Raw genomic sequence first — 23,289 nt, forward strand, 5'->3', positions numbered from 1 at the left:
TGGACGATAAGGGAATAGTGTAGATGGGCTTTAGAGTGGTTTCACAGGTCGGCGCAACATCGAGGGCCAAAGGGCCTGTACTGAGCTGTAATGTTCTATGTTGTATGTTCTATGTCTAAGGCCTGTGGCATTCTGTGCAGGTGGGGACCGAAGCCCAAAATGGGGTTTCCGCCTCACAGGCGATCACGTCTCAGAGCCACCTGGAATTCACAGTGACGCTCCTGAGCGTGGCCCAGTCACAGCAGGCCATGCCTGGGAATGTCGGCGGCATTGCCCAGGTGCTGACCGGCGTGTCGACAAAACAGAGGGAAGTGGCCCAGTCCCAGACTCGTTATGGTAGCACAGTGGTTCGCACTTTTTACTTCACAGCTTCAGGGCCCCAGGTTTGATTCCCCGCTGGGTCACTGTCTGTGCGGAGTCTGCACTTTCTCCCCGTGTCTGCGTGGGTTTTATCCGGGTGCTTCGGTTTCTTCCCACAGTCCAAAGACGTGCAGGTTAGGTGGATTGACCATGATCAATTGTCCCTTAGTGTCCAAAAAGGTTAGGAGGAGTTATCGGGTTACGGGGGTAGGGTGGAGGTTTAGGCCTAGGTAGGGTGCTCTTTCCAAGGGCCGGTGCAGACTGGATAGGCCGAATGGCCTCCTTCTGAACTGTAAATTCTGTGATATGATTCCATGATTCAGAGGGAGATGGCCCAGTCCCAGAGGGAGGTGGTACAGTCACTGGCTCATGTGACACAAACCCAGAAGGTTGGGGCAGTCACAGCATGATCTGGTGCAGTCCCAGACAGAGATGGTCCACTCCTTGTGCTTCATGGCCAAGCGCGTGCAGACCCTATTGAGACCAGGGCGGACCTCTAGGACTGGCAGTGCCAGGTGGCGGGGTGCCTCAGGGGATAGCTCCACTTGCACCCCTGTCCCATGGAGTAGCCTGGGGCCATTGGGAGGAGGCCTGTGCCGGAACACTGCAGCACCTCGGACTCACCCCCTCCTGTCCCTGGTGCATGTGGTGGGCAGAGTGGGGCAGCACCACACCACCCGGAACACCCGAGCAGCAGCCGGGACCACCCAGACCTGGCCGCCCCAGGAAACGCCCACTGATGGGGCCCCAGGTCACAGGGCAAGAATCACAGCAGGCCGCCTCCAGTCCTGCTGTACCAACTGGGGAACTACCTAGATGTAGCGTTAGGGCCCGTAAGGTCAGAGCGCTATGCACTAGTTAAGTTGGCATGAGTGCAGGGCAGTTTAGTTCTAGGGGCTCGGGCACAAATCTATTAATATTTGTTCACATTAAACACCTGATTCCACCGTTGCAACTTTTCTAGGTGCTCTGCCTGATGGTTGTGAGGGATGGGCTGGTCTGGGCTGGCGGGGGGGGGGGGGGTGGGGGGGCTGAGGGCAGAGGGCGGAGATGGGCAGGATGGATTATCCCCACCACCGCCACCCCAGGGACTTGATGCGACCATGTGATGGAATGGCCAGCTCGCATGCAGGGGTCACCCAGGTGGAAGATGCTACCATGGGCATGCAGGTAAAATCACACTGCCACGCCACCCAATCAGGCCCCACGCCTGTTATCCCACCACGAGGAGGTAGGAGTGGAATATTCTGGCCCGGAATTTACACACACACAGTAACCTCTCCTTTTTGATGCTCATTTATTAGTATTATGAAGCTGCAACATTACAATTTGATTACAATCTTTTTGGCAAATCCTAATATGTGAGAGTTAGAAATCATGGTGTAATATCAGCAGAGAGAGAGAGAACACAATCAATAATAATCACAAATCAGTCCAGTTACAACCGAGAACAGAATCCACTTTTACTAACGTGAATTTCTCACAGTCTGACTGCCCCTCGGCCGCACTCACATTAGAATCTTTTATAGTCTCTGTGTGGGAGACAGCTCTGAAGCAGCAAACTCCCTCTGTCACCTCTGGTGCACCTTGTAACTGGGATACAGAACTAATCTCATCAGGGATTTTAAAATGGGCACCAGTGGAGTAATTGAGGGGAATGTGAGGATAAGTAGGTGGACTTGTTGTTTCTGAGCCGTTTGAGAGATTCTCTGGGTTTTAATCGGGGAGGAAGGTGAGAAACTAAAAGATCCCAGTGAATAATCCCTGATCCAAATATAATCAATCCTGTGACAAATTTCCATTTATTCCAGTTTAAGCTTCATTGCTGGTGATTCCTGATCCTATTATGATAGAAAAAAAAAATCGCAATGCAATAATCTATTCATACAATTTAATGGCAATTTCTGCCCTGAAGTGTGTTCCTTCCCATGCTTTAACCCACTATTTGTTGACCTGTGCAATCATTATTGTTCTTAATATGCACAGTTCCCTTTGCAATGAACCTTACACTTGCCCAGCTGATGATATTCCCCCCAGCACAGTGAAGGCCCTGACTTATAGTCTTTACTTCGCAGGCTTTTAAAGCATGGTCCCACATATTAACATCCGTTATCTCCCCAACAAAAGACTGCACTGTATCAAATCCGCCCCTAACCTTATCCTGTTCCTGACCCAGGATAATTGCACCTCCACCATGCACAAATGCCTTTTGGATTCGTTTCTGCAGCGTTCGTTCCCCATTCACCCAGACCGTTACCAGGTGGCTCCTGGCCTCCCAGGTCACACAGGTGTGTCTCAGCAGTGCATTCATTTCTGGGAGGGAAAATCTAACTTCCAGTTTGCCGAGATACAGAACAAGTCTTCCATGATTTCCTTGCCAGATCAACAATTCGTTAGCGTCATGTGACGTCGCATAGGAGAACAACACATAGTTGCTGGATGCTTCAGAAGCTGCCCTCAGGCAGACAGTAAAAGCTGACAAATTGGGACAGCGCCGTGGTATCAGCTCGACATAACTATCCCCGGATTGCTTGGGAAATATCACTGACCTCCCCGCAAGACCTGTAAAATGAAGAGTTTAGATTTTTGTTAGAAGGCTATTTGAATAGGAAAAAAGTCACAAGGAACACACTGAGAAAGGAGATTTAACATTGAAAACATGGCAGTCTTGCTTGCATGAAGGGATTGCGCTTCACAAATTCGTGCCTGGCTGTAGAGTGAAGTATAGACATTTTTGATTTCAGAAACGTGGGTGTACAGTTTACACACAACCAAGTAATAATGACCCCATCATCTACTCTACCCTGCGGAACTGCTGCAGTTAGTCACCTCCAACGAACACTATGCTTCGGGATGACTCCAACCAGTGGAGAGTTTTTCCTCACTTCAATTCCTATTGAGTCTAGTTTTGCTGGGGCTGCTTGATGACACCCTCGGGTCAAATGATGCCTTGGTGTTAAGTGTCGTCACTCAACTCATCTTAATCTGTGCTACCTCTTCCTCAGTCTACACTTGTAGAAGTGGCTGTTAACTCCCAGGGTAACTTTTCCCAAGATTACTTTTGCCCTAGAAGTTTCACATTATAGAGGTTAAACTGGTTTGTAGCTGCAGGGTTTATTTTTTGAATAAGCATAGCATTTTCATTGCCTCCCCGAACAGGCGCCGGAATATGGCGACTAGGGGCTTTTCACAGTAACTTCATTTGAAGCCTACTTGTGACAATAAGCGATTTTCATTTCATTTAATTTCCCCAGTCGTCTGGCACCCTATCAGTATCCAAGGAGATTTGGAAGATTGTGGTCCGTTTCTACCCTTCCTTCACTCAGTAACTTAGATCATCTCCCATCCAGACTGGGGGCTTAGCTACTTCAGTAGTCATAGAGGGGTCTGGAAAGGAGAACTAAAAATGAATGGTTTGGTAATCGCTTTATCGCGTCTACACAGCTGGGGCGACGCTGTATTCAGCTCCTAATGTCTTGAGTGAATAATCCAGTTGATGGGTATTCGCCCCTCAGCGGGGAGCTCATGCACCATGGGGCTCACAGGGAGATGCACCGGGTCATCCCCATACTCACCAGGCCCCTGTTCCCCAGTTTTCTTCCCATTGGCCAGGGTTCGCGCGCTCCCACACAAGGGCCCCAAGTGGGGGGTCACATGGCCCACAAACACCCCTAAAGGGGCCACACTACCACAGTGGACTTCAAACCTGAGTCTAAATGGTGAGGATATTGAACGATGGAGAGGAAGAAACACAGTTCCTGTCCTTCATTCATTAATATTTGTTCAGAAATCTGACCATTGGCTAGGAGAAGGAAGCTGACTGACTCTCACTCAGACTCCTTACCCCAGACACTTAGGCCATTAGCTGAATCAGCAGAGACTAGGGATGGAACCTGGGATCATGCTGCCCTGTGCGGGGCTCAGTACCGTGAGCCTAGGGTATACTCTGAATGCTGTTTGCACTCTGTAACCTGTGTATTACAGCACTATTGCAGACATACCTGTATCTGCACATGCAGGCACTGGCTGGTAAACACACGTCACAAGCACAAAGAGAATGAAGGTTTTCATCTTGTGTCCAACCTGTAAAATATAAACAATCACTGAGTAAATTCATTTCATTTGGCCCTGTTATAGATCCATTGAAAATCAGAATCACCGCCCAGTTTGAGGTTTTCTCCTAACACACAAACAATCCCTCCCAGTACTCACTGCAATTCTTGTCCAGAGGTGAATCCAATAACCTGTGTTGAGGACTTGCTCTAATTTATACTCTGCTGAGCTCACTCACAGCCAATTGCATTGAAGTCAATAAGGAGGCGGAGCTAACACCGCTGTCCCTCCAAACAAGTACTTTCTGACATCACCACATTTTTACACAGGTCACAAGATCATTAGGATGAGGGTGTCGGGCAACATGGTGGCGCAGTGGTTAGCACTGCTGCCTCACGGCACCGAGGACCCAGGTTCGATCCCCGCCCCGGGTCACTGTCCATGTGAAGTTTGCACATTCTCCCCGTGTTTGCGTGGGTCTCACCCCCACAACCCAAAGATGTGCAGGCTAGGTGAATTGGTCACACTAAATTGCCCCTTAATTGGAAAAAAGAATTGGGTACTCTAAATTTACTTTAAAAATGGATGAGGGGGTCCATTTGGTCCATCTTACTTCCTCTGTCGAGAAAGATAAAGTTTCACCCTCCCCACCCGATTCTTCCTGCAATGATTGGCGTTATTTCTCCACATCTATTCTTTCTGTCCGTCTGCCCCATGTGTCGCTGTCTCTTTCCTGATCTCAGTTGGAAATTTCCCGCCTACTAGATTGCCGCTCCCTTTGCACCAACAGAACCACGGAAATTCGGAACTCCGGATGACCGTTGTGGGGACAGGCATTGAAGGGCTTGATTGTATGTAAGAGAATTGGAGTTTTAAATGAAATATTTCATTGGCATTTAGCCTGTAACATTTAACTTCATGTTAATGAGGAGCACATTAATAATTCCACAATAAAACAGAGACTCACAAAGTATGAACTTGCATTTATCCAGTGCCTCCTGACCTCAGGAGCTAATGAACTAAAAAAATACTTTTGTAAAGTGGGGACACTTCTCAGTCACTTTGTGCATGGCAAAATCCCACAAACAACAATAAGCTAGTAATCAGATTCTCCATTCTAGTGATGTTGTTTGAGGGCTAACTTTTGGCTTGTCGAACACCTTGGGAATGGGTCACTCTGCTGTACAGTATACTCCACAGTACAAAATGCTCTCCATTCGGGATACTCTCCAGCAGGGGACAGTCTCCAGTGCAGGACAGTTCCTGGTACAGGACTTTGGAACATGGTCAGGAAACATTGGTTGAATGTTGACAGTGAGGGAGTGGAAAGATATCAAAGTTATATTCTTGCAGATGAGATGAACTGACTTCATTTGTTCTTTGATCCAGGAATTCTGGCCAAGAGTCTGGGAGAACTTGCTTTTCTCGGAATAGTGCCAAATATGGAAAACACTGGAAAATGCAAAAGAGGCAGCAAATGATGTCCAGTTGATAAGCACATCGATAGAAAATTATTTTTGTGTGGACGCGGAAAGGCAACTATCAAATAGTCCTGTGACTGGTTAACTTTAATTGACTTAAACAGCTGAAGTCAAAGAGAACAATCACAAGTGTTTGTACTTTGGCTTCAAACATAATTTTGTTCATTATTGTGTCAAATGTATGGAGGGGCTACAGCAAAGTAGTGGTAACTATGCCACTAATGTTAACCAGGCAGCAGCATTAACCAGGTTGCCAGTGGTTACCAGATCAGCAATGTTAACCAGGTATGCAGTGGGAATTATGTTAATAGTGTTAACCAGGTCAGATGTATTAACCAGGCAAGCAGTGAGAACTATGTCAGCAGTGCTAACCAGAACAACAGTGTTAACCAGGTCAGCAGAGTTAACCAGTGTGGTAGTATGCATTAGGGGTCATGTGGGACTGTGAAGCCGTGATGTAATTGGCTGACAGATCCCGGGTCCTGGTTGGCTGTTGACCTCTAGCTCCGCCCTGAAGGCGGAGTATAAGAACCTGGAGTCCTCCCCCACAGGCCAGTCAGCTACTGAACTGCGGGGAACAAGTCATGCTTAATAAAGCCTCATCGACTTCATCTCTATTCGTCTCTCGTGAGTCTTTGTGCGCTACAATTTATTAAGCGTGCTTAAAAGAACTATGGAGCTCAGGATCATCCCGGAATGCCTGAGGATCAGCCCCAACGCAGTGAACTCAGCAGCAGTTTTCAAACACTGGCAGACTTGTTTCGAGGCCTACCTCAGAACGGCCCCCGGCCGGGTCACAGAAGACCAGAAACTACAGGTCCTGCACTCGAGGGTAAGCCCGGAAATTTTCCCTCTCATCGAAGACGCAGAGGATTACCAGACGGCATTCGCAGCACTAAAAAGCATCTATGTTCGCCCAGTGAACCAGATCTACGCACGCTACCAACTCGCAACGAGACGGCAAAGTCCCGGAGAATCGATAGATGATTTCTACGCCGCGCTACTAATTTTGGGACGGGCCGGCAGCTGCCCGCCGGTAAACGCAATGGAACACACGGACATGTTAATGCGTGATGCTTTTGTGGCTGGTATGAACTCTTCCCAAATCCGCCAAAGACTTTTAGAAAAAGAGTTGCTAGGACTCTCAGAGGCACGGGCCCTTGCAGCCTCACTAGATGTGGCCGCGTGAAACGCCCGCGCCTACGGCCCCGACCGCGCGGCAGCCCCTTGGGCTCCGTGGACCCCCGTCGCGACAAACCCCCCCCCTCCCCCCCACCCCACAGGCTTGCGCGGTTCAGACGCCAAGTCGTCCCGGGGGAGCCCGCTGCTATTTCTGCGGCCAGGCGAAACACCCCCGGCAGCGCTGCCCGGCCCGCGCAGCGACTTGTAAGAGCTGCAGGAAAAAGGGCCATTTCGCGGCTGTGTGCCGGTCCCGGGAGGTCGCCGCGGTCCCCGGCGAACAAGGATTCCTGCGCGCTTCTAACGCTTCCCAACCCCCCCAGCGCCCCATGTACGACCCGCAGGCGCAACCAGTTTGGGTCCCGACTACCGCTGTCCCCGGAGAACAAGGCAATCTGCGCGTTTCTGACGCTCCCCAACCCCCCCAGCGCTCCATGTGCGACCCGCAGGCGCCGCCATTTTGGGTCCCGGCCACCACGAGGGGAGGTGGGGCGCCGCCATCTTGGGATCCCCCAGACCTGTGCGACGCAGGGGGACGGCCATTTTGTCCACCCCCGCCGCCATCTTGTGACCCCCCAGCCATGTGCGATGCATGGGGCGGCCATTTTGTTCACCCCCGCCGCCATCTTGGACGGCAACAACGGACCCCAGTGTCGACGGCTCCACGGGGTTCGAGGAAGACGCTCAAACACTACGATCACGTCTGGCCTCAATGACGCTGGACCAAGCACGGCCCGGACGCTCCAGACGACGACAACAACGGTGCTGATAAATGGGCACGAGACACCATGTCTGGTCGACTCCGGGAGTACGGAAAGCTCCATCCACCCCGACACGGTAAGACGCTGTTTTTTGACCATCCGTCCCAGTGCGCAAAAGATTTCCCTAGCTGCAGGATCCCACTCCGTACAGACTAAAGGCTTCTGCATAGTGACCCTAACGGTGCAAGGGAGGGAGTTTAAAAACTACAGGCTCTACGTCCTTCCCCAACTCTGCGCGCCCACATTACTGGGATTAGATTTCCAGTGCAACCTGCAGAGCCTAACGTTTCAATTCGGCGGCCCAATACCCCCACTCACTATCTGCGGCCTCGCAACCCTCAAGGTTGAGCCCCCATCCTTGTTTGCAAACCTCACCCCGGATTGCAAACCCGTCGCCACTAGGAGCAGACGGTACAGCGCCCAGGACCGGACATTCATTCGGTCCGAAGTCCAGCGGCTACTGAAGGAAGGCATAATCCAGGCCAGCAACAGTCCCTGGAGAGCACAAGTGGTAGTAGTAAAGACAGGGGAGAAGCAAAGGATGGTCATAGACTATAGCCAGACCATCAACAGGTACACACAACTAGATGCGTACCCTCTCCCCCGCATATCCGACATGGTCAATCGGATTGCCCAATATAAGGTCTTCTCCACCGTGGACCTCAAGTCCGCCTACCATCAGCTCCCCATCCGCCCAAGTGACCGCAAGTACACAGCCTTCGAGGCAGACGGGCGATTATACCACTTCCTAAGGGTCCCATTTGGCGTCACAAACGGGGTCTCGGTCTTCCAACGAGAAATGGACCGAATGGTTGATCAACACGGGTTACGGGCCACGTTCCCGTACCTCGACAACGTGACCATCTGTGGCCACGATCAGCAGGACCACGACGCCAACCTCCAAAAATTCCTCCAGACCGCTAAAGCCTTGAACCTCACATACAACGAGGACAAGTGCGTGTTTAGCACAAACCGGCTAGCCATCTTGGGATATGTAGTGCGCAATGGGATAATAGGCCCCGACCCCGAACGCATGCGTCCCCTCATGGAATTTCCCCTCCCGCACTGCTGAAAAGCCCTAAAACGCTGCCTGGGGTTTTTTTCATATTACGCCCAGTGGGTCCCCCAGTACGCAGACAAGGCCCGCCCCCTAATACAGACCACGACCTTCCCCCTGTCGACAGAGGCTTGCCAGGCCTTCAGCCGCATCAAAGCGGATATCGCAAAGGCCACTATGCGCGCCATCGACGAGTCCCTCCCCTTCCAGGTCGAGAGCGACGCCTCCGATGTACCTCTAGAGGCCACCCTTAACCAAGCGGGCAGGTCCGTGGCTTTTTTCTCCCGAACCCTCCACGCTTCAGAAATCCGCCACCCCTCAGTGGAAAAGGAAGCCCAAGCCATAGTGGAAGCTGTGCGACATTGGAGGCATTACCTGGCCGGCAGGAGATTCACTCTCCTCACGGACCAATGGTCGGTAGCCTTCATGTTCGATAATGCACAGCGGGGCAAAATTAAGAACGACAAGATCTTAAGGTGGAGGATCGAGCTCTTCACCTTCAACTATGAGATCATGTACCGTCCCGGAAAGCTGTACGAGCCGTCCGACGCCCTATCCCGCGGCACATGTGCCAACGCACAAATTAACCGCCTCCAAACCCTCCACGAGGACCTCTGCCACCCGGGGGTCACTTGGTTCTACCACTTTATAAACTCCCGCAACCTCCTCTACTCTGTGGAGGAGGTCCGTACAGTCACAAGGAACTGCCACATCTGCGCAGAGTGCAAACCGCACTTTTTCAGGCCGGATGGTACGCACCTGATCAAGGCTTCCCGTCCCTTTGAACGCCTTGGTCTGGATTTCAAAGGGCCCCTCCCCTCCACCGACCGCAACATATACTTCCTGAACGTGGTGGACGAGTACTCCCGTTTCCCCTTCGCCATCCCCTGCCCTGACATGACAGCGGCCACAGTCATTAAAGCCCTTAACACCATATTCACACTGTTCGGTTGCCCCGCATACGTCCACAGCGACAGGGGGTCCTCCTTTATGAGTGACGAGCTGCGCCAGTTCCTGCTCAGCAACGGTATAGCCTCGAGCAGGACGACCAGCTACAACCCCCGGGGCAACGGGCAAGTAGAGAGGGAGAACGGCACGGTCTGGAAGACCGTCCTACTGGCCCTACGGTACAGGGACCTCCCAGTTTCACGGTGGCAGGAGGTCCTCCCGGACGCTCTCCACTCCATCCGGTCGCTACTGTGTACTAGCACTAACCAAACGCCTCATGAGCGCCTCCTTGTCTTCCCCAGGAAGTCCTCCTCTGGAACGTCGCTGCCGACCTGGCTGGTGGCCCCAGGACCCATCCTGCTCCGAAAACATGTGCGGGCGCACAAGTCGGACCCGTTGGTCGAGAGGGTTCGCCTCCTCCACGCGAACCCGCAGTACGCTTACGTGGAGTACCCCGACGGCCGACAGGACACGGTCTCCCTGCGAGATCTGGCGCCCGTCGGCAACACGCACACCCCCCCGACACCAATCACCCCCTCCCTGCCACCGGCGCACCCCGCGAGCGCCCCCTTCCCGGGGGGATCGGTCCTCCTCCCAGGTCCGACCAGAAGTGAAGCGGAAGCAGAAACCGTAAGGCTCCCGGAGACGACAACACGGGAACAAGCACCACCACCGGGGCCGAGCCGATCGACGAGGACGACCAGACCGCCCGACCGACTTGTGGCATCAATGTAACACTACTATATTGTGGACTGTAACGAGCACGTTTTCCTTTTCCCCCTTTTACTGTAAATAGTTCAAAACAAAAAAAAAACCTCTGTACATGCAAAAGTTTTCCTCCCAGGACCAGCCTTGTAAACCCTTACCACCATACGAAGCACCACCCCACCGGGTTCATTTTTAACAAGGGGTGAATGTGGTAGTATGCATTAGGGGTCATGTGGGACTGTGAAGCCATGATGTCATTGGCTGACAGATCCCGGGTCCTGGTTGGCTGTTGACCTCTAGCTCCGCCCTGAAGGCGGAGTATAAGAACCTGGAGTCCTCCCCCGCAGGCCAGTCAGCTACTGAACTGCGGGGAACAAGTCACGCTTAATAAAGCCTCATCGACTTCATCTCTATTCGTCTCTCGTGAGTCTTTGTGCGCTACAACCAGGTCAGCAGAGTTAATCAGGTAATTAGTGATAATTGTCTCAATTAAATAATGGCATCTTCAAGAAGACATGTGCTGGTTGATGAGATTTACAGGCAAACTGTATAAAGTTGTGCACGTGAAGATAACAGACAGAGCAGTCAAGAAGAGTGTGACTGGGTCAGTCACTGAGTATATGAAGTGAACTTGTTTGACAGACTAACCACCTGGGGATAAACGTTTGCATGCAGGATTCCCAACAGACAGTATAGTGAGTATAACTGTAGTTTGAGAATAGGGTAATGTTATAACCTGCCTGATTACTACTGGCTGGGGACTAATGGAAATCCCACAATCCTTAGTGAGTATGAGATTCCCAATGAGTGGGGCGGAGAAATTATGAGCAGAGTCACCTGCATAAATAGAGCTGGCCTGTGTGGAACCAGCTAGAGAGGAGAGAGCAGAGGTGGAGCACTGCTGCTGCTCCCGGAACAGCCTCCCCGAACAGGTGCCGGAATGTGCGACTAGGGGCTTTTCACAGTAACTTCATTTGAAGCCTACTTGTGACAATAAGCGATTTTCATTTTCATTTTCATTGTATATACGTAATTGTAAATAAAGTTATTTCTTTCGATTCTACAAACTCGTGCTGGTTTTCTCATGGTCCTCACAAAACTGGCGACGGGGGTTAAAGTGGATAGCTGTCTATGCTGCTTAAGCCACCTCCCTGACTTTTTGTTGGATACAGGTTGGAAGTTGTTTTCTATTATACCATGCCTCTTTATGGACGTTTGGATGTTTTTGATGCTGCGCTGGAAAGTTGGAACCAGTACGCACAACAAATGCGTTACTATTTCCGTGCGAATAACATCATTGAAAATGATTGCCAGGTGGTCATTTTGCTCACTGCCTGCGGCCCGCATATGTTTGGGGTGATTTGGTGCCTTACATACCTAGCTGCGCCGGACACCAAGACGCTTGATGAACTTGTGACCTTGGTGGGGCAACATTTTAACCCAACCCTGTCCACGATAGTCCAGTGTTATTGGTTTAATATTGCTGAGAGGACCCCAAGAAAATCCCTTGCTGAGTTTCTATCCAGGCTACGCAGGATTGTGGAGTACTGTGACTATGGCGAGACTTCGCCAGAAATGTTACGTGACCGTTTGGTTTGTGGTATTAACAACACGGCCAGTCAGAGAAAGTTGTTAGCTGAGCCGGCATTGACTTTTCAGCAGGCCATTTAGATAGTATTGTCCCGAGAGAGCGCAGAATGGGAAGTGCAGGAGCTACAGGGAATGGAGGTGCATGCCTTGGGTGCAATCCCTTCTGTCCAAAAGCATTTCCCGCACCCCTGCTGTACCTTGGGCGGGGCGGCATCCGGATCGACGCCAGTGGCCGCCGGACGTTCCTCCCCAAAGGGAGTCTTCTCCAGAGTCGATGGATGAGGAGCCATGTCAGTGTCGGACTTGTGGGGGCCGGCCCCATCGCGGACGCCGGTCCTGGGGGCACCAGAGGCGCCGTTGTTCCGACAGAAGCTGGGGCCAGCCCAGAGGCCGTACCTTCCATTTGGATGAACCTGCGGCAACTATTCCCGAGGATGTGGATACGGAGGATGACTGCCTGCAGCTGCATTGTGTGGAAGCTCCCCGTGTGGCCCCCATTAAGGTGACAGCACGGGTCAATGGTCACCCACTTGAGATGGAGTTGGACACTGGCGCAGCGGTCTCCGTGATTGCCCCGGGGACATTCGACCACATCAAGCAGGGTATACAGACCCTTACATTAACTGATACACCTATATGGGGAACCATTGGACATTGCTTTAACTACTGTTGTTGATGGACGTCTGGAGGGGCGTTTCCCGCTTATCGTGGTTGTTATGGGGGAGGCGTTTTCATTATTCCCAAATGACTTCCCATTGGTAACTCATATGCAACTCGCAACACCTCCTTTCTATACCCTACCGGCAATACTACTTGGTGAACGTCTGCCCACTTTTCATCCGTCTGCATATGCACAGGTCTCCGTTTTCTCATCAAGACATCATATTTACGGTAATAACACTCTGGTATACTCTCAGATTCCTCTTCCGTATATACTTTCTGATATATCCATTTTATTTCTACATCTTTCTGTTGTGTCTCTGCCAATTTTCCTGAACTAAAAATATCCGCCTCATCCTCCACCTGTTCTTGTTCTTTTTCATCCATCTGATCAAAAATTGTTTCTGATAATTGCACTTCAACTTCATCTTCACTCTTTGATTTCTCCTCTTGTCTTAACCTGTGACTTTGCAACCTTGTTACTACACAATCCGGAAAAATCCCAGGATATTCGTCCTTCAACACTTCAGTTGACTGATTTTCCACTGGCTAATCAACCACAGTAGGCATCACTCCCACCTGCGACCCAGCTATATCATTACCCAAGATAAACTGTTTTCCTGGACAAGATAGTTTATCTATTACTCCTACTACCACTTCACCACTCTTCACTGGACTTTCCAACCTTACCTTATATAATGGAATGCTACTCCTCTCACCCCGAATTCCACCTTTTCTGGCAACATTCTTCCCAAACTACATAATTCCTCATCTCTGTAAGGTTTCGGGCAATTCGGCCCTTTTGGAAAAACTCAGAGACTGTAAACTGACTTTTCAGCCAAGATAACAGAACCAGTTTTCCCAGCAGGCTTGGCCCGCTGAGCTGAGTAGGGACATAAGTACATAAATATTTACAAACACCCCCCTAGGAGCTACAAGGAAGAAGGAGCCAGACAACAAGATAACATCAAGACACAGACAAAGGGGCACGGGAATACACAGGAGGCTTGCATGCAAGCAGGACAATGGGATGGTCATAGCCCCATGCAAATGTAAATGACCTGGCCTCCACCAGAGCAGAATCCAATCAACACCCCATCAACATAGCAGCTATCTCCGGAGCAGATGGAAGTCTTTGAAAATCTTCAAGGGAGCTCAACCTCGTTATCTCAAAAAAAACAGACTGGAGGCGGACCTAGGGGAGGTACTCCCATCTCGACAGGTCTGACCGGCTCAAAGGGGGCGGGACCAGCGGGAACTTTAAATCTTACCTTTTTCAATGCAAAAGGGGCTGGCCGATCACAGGACAAAGCCAGGTAAAACAATATAAAAGGGGCTGTGTTTTCGATTGGGGGTCTCTTCGTTCTTGGCTCGACCTCTGCACCCCTGACTTGACCTCTGCAGCCTGTGACCGTAAGTACTCTGCAGCAGCTTGCGAAACTCCCTTGACTTTAATAGTGGTTGAGGCTTTGGGGAAGGGAACTTGTTTTGTGCCTTGTGATATTGCTAAAACCTGTGTAATCATAAGAATTTTCGTTGTGTCCGCTATATTACTTTTGAATAGACTTAGTTGTGTTAGAGCATAAGATTTTATTGTGTTTCTTCTGTTGATGATTTTGACCTGGGTTTTACAATAAACCTTGATTTGATGATAATTGGAGTCGTTTAAATTCTTCAATCCTTCACCAGCGATCTCTGACCAAGTCATTGTTAAAATACTCCTCACCTTAATTCCGGGTCCAAGAATCGAGGGTCATCTTGAGCGATTCACTCAGGACAGACTGCTGGTTAGGAAATAAACAGCAGTGTCCTATTCTCTCTCTTGGGAAAGCTACTCTAGTGGAGTAGGAACCGGGTGGGTGTTGCCCCACCGGCAAGAGAGAGAATCACCTGGGTATTGGTAGGGGTCTGGAGATCTGTGTGATATAAGTCTCAGGCTGTCGGTTAGGAATAAACGGCAGGCTTGAATCAGTGCTCTCTTCAGTGGAAGTGTCCCAGTGCGACATCCCCTGGCCTCTGAAGTTTCAGTGCCAGCTGGAGAGAGACACACACAGACATCCAAACCCCAGATATCGGCCCAGTAGTGGAGTAGCGGAGATGGCACCCTCTACAATGGCGAGTCAGGCAGGAGCCCGGTGGTTTGGAGTATGTGACTTGGCAGAGGGGGTGAGGGAACGAAGCAAAATGGAGGAGAGAATATCCTCATATTTGTGGCAAAAGGTCAACCTCACCAAACCTTGGGTCTCAGAATTGATCAATGCGGAGCAACCGGTAATGGCAGCGGCTGCATGGACAGAAAGCAAGGCGCACAAAAGGCACTTGGAGAAGGCAGTTTGGCTGGTTTGCCTGTCCGAGCAGGTAGTCAAGACAGAGGATAGGGTCGAAGAGTTAGAGCAGGAGTTGAGAGAAGTGAGGGCCAGCGCAGGGGGCAGCGCTAGCGCAGCGGAACGACTGCGGGAAGAAATGACAGAAATGAAACAGGAAAGCGAGTCTAACCGGTGTGAGAAGGACTATCTCCACTGCCAGATAGTGGAGGGTAAAGAAAAGGAACGGAGGCTCCAGGAACTATATGCTCAGAGTACAGAGCAGTGTAGGAAGCTGGAGGGGAAGTTCCGGGACATCCAGGCAGCGTACCGGGTGGCTCGCGAGGAAGTAGGGGACTGTGCCCATGGGCCGTGCCAGGCACGAATAACGGAGTTGGAGGAGACCTTGTCCAAGTTCAGGGGACAGATACACCTGGTAGGTCCAGGGGGGGTCCCAAGGGGCAAGGTGCTCCTCGCAGCGGATGATTCCCCAAAGGCCAAGGGGAATAGACCGCCTCCTGAGGCACCGGGATCGTGTCCGGGTCGGCAGGGGGGGATCGGGCTGCACGTTCAGGGGCAAGTCCAAGGGGGGTCGGCAGTGTATCCCCAGATAGCGGCGTCTCCTATATGGGTAGCTAGCCCGGGGACAGGGGGGCTACCCAACGAGGCAGGAGAGCTGGACAGTGGGGAGGAGGAGCAGGAACCCCAGGTAGGGCAGATGTGCCCTGTCAGGCAAAGAAGGTATGGTCCCCCGGCGGGGATGGCAAACAGGGGACCGGTTGAGGGCGACATTATCGTTCCTCATGGGGCATCCGCGCTCAGGGGGATGGTGGCCCACGTTCCCAGACTAACTCCAAAGGGGGATCCGTCGCTGCATTTTATGGAGGTGGAACAGGCTGCCAACATCAATGACTGCGACGAAGAGGAGCAAATAAAGATGCTCCTGATAACCCTAGATGCCCAGCTATGCAGGACAGTGACCTCTGGGAATGGGGGAAGACCTGACACCTGGGCGGCAGCACAGACTGCTGTTCTGGAGGCAATGGGCTTGAATCTGGGGAGCCCTTTCATGAGGGTGGGGGAAACCAAGCAGCAACCAGGGGAATCTCCCACCATGTTCGCAGACAGGCTGTGGATTGTCTATATGGAGGCATGCGGGGTTCAAGCGGATAGACGGAATTTAGGGGAAAGAACCGCCCACTGGCTGAAGACCCTAGTTGCCAACTGTCTCCCTAACGTTAGGGCAAAAGCCGAACACTGGTTCGACCCGCAGAGTCCGGACCTTAATGAGGAAGAGGTCCTTAGGAAACTTACCCTCGCATATCGTAATGGGGAGAGGGGTGAGGACAAGCCCCTTAAGGGTAGGGTGCATGAAATCGCGCCAGCAGCCCCTAAGAGAGAGTGGAAGCATGAGGGCACCCGGACCTCCGACGAGAAACCGGTATGCTACGGGTGTGGGAAGGCCGGGCATTTCAAGAGGGAATGTAAAAACCCTAGCAAGCAGGAGAGGGCTCCCGCAGTAGAGAGTCAGACCCCGGCGGCAGGAGCAGCTGCCCCGGAAACCTTTGAGGTAAAGAAACTTTTAGCCTTTTTGCAGAGCCTAGCAGCTGGGTCGGGACAGGTGGCAATGGCAACGGGCCAGGGCCTGCCCGCACCCACACCACAAGAACCCGTATGACTACCCAGGGAGCAGCCTCAGGAAAAAGGGAGCGCAGGGGTAGTTCTAGCCCCAGACCCTGGTCCGGTCCAGGTGCAGGGTCCCATTCTGGAGGCTGCCTCAGCGGCTATTTGCAGTTTAAATCCCTTAAGGTGGGACCCATGCGAACGCCACATCAGTCAATTTAAATTGTTCCACCCCATAAGGGCAAGAAAGAGCAAGGTGGGGGGAAGACTGGGGGTGGTAGTGGAGAAACCCCCCGTAGAATTAACGACGGTGGGGGAGGTCCCTGACTCCACGACCACACAACCGGTGGCAAGGTACTGTCCCGAAGGGGCAGTCCCAAAGAGACCGACGGTGCTGCAAGCACCCAGCCCAGGGACAGTAACGATTCCCAAGCCCTTACCTGTGGGTCAGGTGGCCTGCCTTAGTATAGAGGCTAAGGAGGCGGAGGAAGTGGAAGTATCACCTTGGGCTTGGGAACCAGTCGGGGGACGAGGGAGCAATCGGGTCTCCAAGCCCCCGGTAAGATGGTCCCCATCACACCTCCCTGTCACCCGGTCCCGCAGTAAGGGGGCCCGAGTGGAAGGGAGCGATGAGGGATCACCGAACCCTGTTGGGAAAGGAGAGGCAAGGGGCAGCCCGAACCCCCGGGAGGGGACGGTCTGGCCCGAGCCATTGGACCAAACAGGTGAACTGCCCCAGTTTAGCGGGGCACAGTTTTAATTTGGCCACCCGGAGACGGGTGGCATTGTATATAGCATTCCCCCCCTGTTAGTTCTAATTAGTGTGTAGTTGTGTGTGAAGTATTTAGGATCGTGGGAACACAGAAGCGCCTGGTACAAGGGTAAAATGATGAAGCACCAGGCACTAGGACCCTGGTGCAGCCGGGCTGTAAACACAGAATCACAGACAGGCTGCGGCAACTTCAAAGCGGGAGCTGCTGCTGCCACCGGATAGCGGCAGGCACTAGGACCCTGGGGAGCCGGGCTGTAAACACAGAATCACAGACAGGCTGCGGCAACTTCAAAGCAGGAGCTGCTGCCGCCACCGGATAGCACCCATGCACCTTAAGGTAGGTAGGGCTGTGGGGGCAAGGATGTGTTTTGTTTGTCTTACAGATGGGGCACCCGACGATGTGGAGTTTGCTGATCCTGGCGATGGTGGGACCGGGAGAACTCCGCAGAGGCGAGACAGAAGAGTCCTTCGACTGACCGGGTTAGGGTGACTGAGGGCAGGCGGGTGTGTTCAACCTGTGAGGGGGACCTTCCTTTGGGGAGACGGTGGTGGCCCAGGAAGCTGAGGCTGGACATGAGGGATCGGTCCTCGGACTGGGAACGGACTGGACAACACCTACCGGACCATCACGGGGTCACCGGGTAGGATCACCGTTTGCGGGGATAAGGGGTGGGCTTCTGACCAGGGCATTTATTTGTGTTCATGGGGATCTACCAAGGCATGTCCACAAGGGGCATTAATCACTTTTGTAAGGTGGTGGCAGAACCCAGGGAACGGGATAAATTGACCGCAGTGGGGAGGGATGTGTAACGCCCAGGGAAGGGATGACTGTAGAAGCTACCGAACTGCTGGTTCAGGTAAAGCGACCCCTGCCCACAGCCCAACCGATCGACCCTCACAACTGTCCGATCACCACCAGGGGGGGGCCTGAGAATGGTTTAGTGTTTGCCCCACAAAGGAAATGTTGTACAGGGGGTACATTGTGCTGTCGCCTCAGTTGGACTAAACCTCTCAGCTGCAGGTATCGACGATGGAGAGTAAATGAAGAGCCCTCAACGGGAAGAAGCGAAGTGCAGCCAAGAAAGGAGGATCCTTGGTGAAATAAAACAGATGCAATTGTAAATAGTTGTATGGATTCGCAGGTCCCAGTTACTTGACTGTGATATATGTACAGGGACCCTTACGTTTGGGGTTCCGGTGAAATGTGTACTTGAGTGTGATATATGTACAGGGACCCTTACGTTTGGGGTTCCGGTGAAATGTGTATATGTTACTGTCTGCTTGAATTAAGTATGGTCTTGTCTTTCCCTTTTATTGAAATCAGGGGTAGCCTAGATTAAGGGAACTGTCTTGGGACTTGTAGTTTCGCATGTTGTTGAGGGGGGGCCTACGGTCCACACAAAAGGAAATAATTGCCCTTCACCTGTGTCGATACGGTCCAAGCATGTAGGGACGTATCGAAGGGGCATCTGTAAGGTTTCGGGCAATTCGGCCCTTTTGGAAAAACTCAGAGACTGTAAACTGACTTTTCAGCCAAGATAACAGAACCAGTTTTCCCAGCAGGCTTGGCCCGCTGAGCTGAGTAGGGACATAAGTACATAAATATTTACAAACACCCCCCTAGGAGCTACAAGGAAGAAGGAGCCAGACAACAAGATAACATCAAGACACAGACAAAGGGGCACGGGAATACACAGGAGGCTTGCATGCAAGCAGGACAATGGGATGGTCATAGCCCCATGCAAATGTAAATGACCTGGCCTCCACCAGAGCAGAATCCAATCAACACCCCATCAACATAGCAGCTATCTCCGGAGCAGATGGAAGTCTTTGAAAATCTTCAAGGGAGCTCAACCTCGTTATCTCAAAAAAAACAGACTGGAGGCGGACCTAGGGGAGGTACTCCCATCTCGACAGGTCTGACCGGCTCAAAGGGGGCGGGACCAGCGGGAACTTTAAATCTTACCTTTTTCAATGCAAAAGGGGCTGGCCGATCACAGGACAAAGCCAGGTAAAACAATATAAAAGGGGCTGTGTTTTCGATTGGGGGTCTCTTCGTTCTTGGCTCGACCTCTGCACCCCTGACTTGACCTCTGCAGCCTGTGACCGTAAGTACTCTGCAGCAGCTTGCGAAACTCCCTTGACTTTAATAGTGGTTGAGGCTTTGGGGAAGGGAACTTGTTTTGTGCCTTGTGATATTGCTAAAACCTGTGTAATCATAAGAATTTTCGTTGTGTCCGCTATATTACTTTTGAATAGACTTAGTTGTGTTAGAGCATAAGATTTTATTGTGTTTCTTCTGTTGATGATTTTGACCTGGGTTTTACAATAAACCTTGATTTGATGATAATTGGAGTCGTTTAAATTCTTCAATCCTTCACCAGCGATCTCTGACCAAGTCATTGTTAAAATACTCCTCACCTTAATTCCGGGTCCAAGAATCGAGGGTCATCTTGAGCGATTCACTCAGGACAGACTGCTGGTTAGGAAATAAACAGCAGTGTCCTATTCTCTCTCTTGGGAAAGCTACTCTAGTGGAGTAGGAACCGGGTGGGTGTTGCCCCACCGGCAAGAGAGAGAATCACCTGGGTATTGGTAGGGGTCTGGAGATCTGTGTGATATAAGTCTCAGGCTGTCGGTTAGGAATAAACGGCAGGCTTGAATCAGTGCTCTCTTCAGTGGAAGTGTCCCAGTGCGACATCCCCTGGCCTCTGAAGTTTCAGTGCCAGCTGGAGAGAGACACACACAGACATCCAAACCCCAGATATCGGCCCAGTAGTGGAGTAGCGGAGATGGCACCCTCTACATCTCTTACCATTAAAGATTCACTAGCCCCTGTATCTCTTACAATTGTGACTTCTTCACCTGCTCCTCCTGATGCACATGAGTAAACTTTACCCACACAAGTAAATTCTTTAAAGACATCTGGCACCTTCTTAGTCAATTACTTCTTGAACAGGCTGTACAATCGTTTGCACCTCCTTCACTTCCCTTGGGCTTTCCTTTACCTCTCTAACAAATGCCACTGTCTTATCCTGTTTTACCACATCAGCCTTCCCAGTGCTTTTCTTCAACCACCAACACTGTGATTTTACATGGCCTAGTTTATTACAGTGAAAACAGCTGAAACTTTTAATTTCTTTTCCACCCTCCTGGATTTCTTTTTTAATCCGAGGTACACTCTCTTTATTGTCTCCCATCAGATCACCTTTACCTTTACCACTTGAGTATTTCTCATGTCCTCAGTTTCTACCCCTTACCGGCTGACACTGATGTCGGAAACCAATCTTTGATTTAAGAACTAATTCATAATCATCTGCCATTTCCGCTGCTAATCTCGCAGTTTTAACCCTCTGTTCTTCCACATGAGTTCTCACTACATCAGGAATTGAATGTTTAAACTCCTCCAAAAGTATAATTTCTCTGAGAGCTTCATACGTTTGGTCTCTTTTCAAAGCCTTATCCATCTATCAAAATTACTCCGTTTGAGCCTTTCAAACTCCATGTATGTTTGACCAAATTCTTTCCTTAAATTTCTAAACCTTTGTCTGTAAGCTTCAGGCACTAGCTCATTTTCACTTAAGATGGATTTCTTCACCTCCTCATATGTTCCAGATACCTCCTCCGGTAGTGATGCAAACACTTCACTAGCTCTACCTATCAGCTTTGTTTGAATCAGTAACACCCACATATCCTGTGGCCATTTCATTTGTTTAGCTACCTTCTCAAATGAAATGAAAAAGGCTTCCATTTCCTTCTCATCAAACCTGGGCAATGCTTGGACATATTTAAATAGATTCCTACCAAGCCTTCGACTATGACGCTCTTTCTCACTATCCTCATCACTATCATCCAACTGTACATTTCCCTTTATGTCTGCCAATTTTAACTGATTGTCATGTTTCATGGCCATTTTCTGAAGTTCAAACTCCCTCTCTTTATCTTTTACCCTGATCTGTATCTCCCTTTCTTTTTCTTCTGCTAGGGCTATTCTTTCTTTTCTCCTTTCTTCTCTCTCCTTTTCTTTTTCCTCTCTCTCTTTCTCTTTCCTTTTCCTCTCTCTCTCTCTTTCTCTTTCTTTTTCCTCTCTCTCACTCTCATATGCAAGCCACTTTAATTCTTTCTCGTGTTCCATTTGTTTAATTTGCAACTGAATTTTTGCCATTTCCAATGAGTCAAACTCTATATCAGACAACTTTAAATGCTTAACCACCGCCATAATTATCTCATCATTTCGCATTTCGTCAGGTAATGTTAACTGCAATGTTCTTGCCAAATCTAACAGTCTGCTTTTCGTTTCTGTCCGTAAGGTACTACATGTAACATTCTCCACCCCCAAAAACATCTGAGCCTCTGAAAGAGCCATTGTTCACAACGCTCTCCCCACTTAGACTAAAATACCACAGCGGAAAAGCAACAATCCTTCACTGTCTTTAAGTTCACAAAAGCCAATCCAATAGATAGACTTTTATCCCCCTCGAGCCCCCAGTTGTTATGGGCAAGGCCTTTTCAGAACCCCAAAATGTATCATGGAGTTCAACCAACCTCACCCTTTAATGTATTTGTTGCTTTTCCGAGCACGTGGCTTTTTCCCTAGGTGTGGGATTACAATTATGGACACGTGGGTTTTTAAACACAAAACACTGTTTATTCCATGAACTCAACTTAACATCCTAAATAAACATTGGATCTCTCAACACCCCTTACTTCAAAGATAACTACGAAAATATTGCAACAGTAAATAATTCCTTAAAATGTTCCTTCAAACTTCCAAGAGACTTAACACCTTTAAACAAAATCACATCAGGTTAAAGGATATATACATTTTCTGTAGACTGGCAGAGATATATTAGCTTGGTTGACTTCAGCTCCAGCACCTTGCTTTCTTCCTGCAAACTGCGAAACACAGACACACACCCAGCTCTTTTCAAAACTGGCTTCTCCCTTCAGGCAACTCACAGCAAACCAGAACTTCTCGAGTTGCTGTCTCAAACTGGCTTTCTCCTTTTAATCAGCTCACAGCAAAACAGCCAGGCACACACCCAGCTCTTTTCAAACTGTAACTAAAAACCTGCCGAATTAAACTGCAAAATGGCTGACCTGACCTCAGTCCCACCCACTCTCTGACATCACTGTTTTCTTAAAGGTACATTGCTTAAACATCCATGTCTTAAAAGTACTCTCACATGACAGTGGTGCACGGCCATGGGCCAGCCTGCTGGGTCAGGACTCGTTGCGACATTTGCGGCTTCAGAGGCAGCACATTCTTCAAACAGGTTCTGGAGGGTTGACGGAGGTATGAGGACGGTACCCAGATGTATTCCAGCCCGGTTTGGGGAAGATAAAAGGGGCCGTAGCCCGTATCCAGGTTGAACCAGGAGCCATGCTGCGCTATTTCCGGGCCTTACGCCTTGCTCGAGAAGGTAGAAGTGGAGCTCACTTGTTTGAAGCCAGATGCCACAGTTCGCTTGTGCAGTGCCTATAAACTTACAGTGAATACGGCTTCCCGGCTCGACCCATACCCAATGCCCCTCATAGAAGATTTCTACGCGAAGCTTGCAGGCGGAATCTTGTTCACGAAATTAGATATGAGTCACGCCTACCTACAGTTGGAGCTGGACCCTGCCTCCCGGCCATATGTAACATTAATACAAAACAGGGACCTGTATGAATATACACAGTTGCCCTCTGGAGTATCCTTTGCCTGCACTACCTTTTAACGCGTCATGGAGAGCATCTTCAGAGGTTTACCGCATGTCACTGTTTACTTAGATGACATCTTGATTACAGGGAC

At 50.4% G+C, this 23,289-nt stretch overlaps 1 protein-coding gene across 2 annotated transcripts; it reads right to left on the reverse strand.

Annotated features, from left to right (window-relative positions):
* Positions 1–1,640: 1,640 nt before the first annotated feature.
* Positions 1,641–22,523, reverse strand: LOC140430064 (C-reactive protein-like). Of its 2 annotated transcripts, none has more exons than XM_072517607.1 (3): positions 22,373–22,523; positions 4,362–4,443; positions 1,641–2,922 (listed from the first exon to the last, which is right to left on the reverse strand). In XM_072517607.1, the coding sequence occupies exons 2-3, from the start codon at positions 4,429–4,431 to the stop codon at positions 2,294–2,296; spliced, it is 699 nt and encodes a 232-aa protein (XP_072373708.1). In that variant the 5' UTR covers positions 4,432–4,443; positions 22,373–22,523; the 3' UTR covers positions 1,641–2,293. The 2 variants fall into 2 exon arrangements, with proteins under 2 accessions (XP_072373708.1, XP_072373712.1); XM_072517611.1 differs by lacking the exon at positions 22,373–22,523 and adding an exon at positions 4,573–4,584.
* Between the last annotated feature and the right edge of the window lie 766 nt (positions 22,524–23,289).

This window comes from Scyliorhinus torazame, chromosome 1 (genome assembly GCF_047496885.1).
Source record: "Scyliorhinus torazame isolate Kashiwa2021f chromosome 1, sScyTor2.1, whole genome shotgun sequence".
Classification (NCBI taxonomy): Eukaryota; Metazoa; Chordata; class Chondrichthyes; order Carcharhiniformes; family Scyliorhinidae; genus Scyliorhinus; species Scyliorhinus torazame.

Bases quoted from the DNA above. Each gene is read 5' to 3' on its own strand.
- LOC140430064 (XM_072517607.1), bottom strand. From the start codon at position 4,431: ATGAAAACCTTCATTCTCTTTGTGCTTGTGACGTGTGTTTACCAGCCA. The intron at 2,923-4,361 runs GTATGTCTGCAA...TTCATTTTACAG, and splicing joins GCCTGCATGTGCAGATACAG to GTCTTGCGGGGAGGTCAGTG.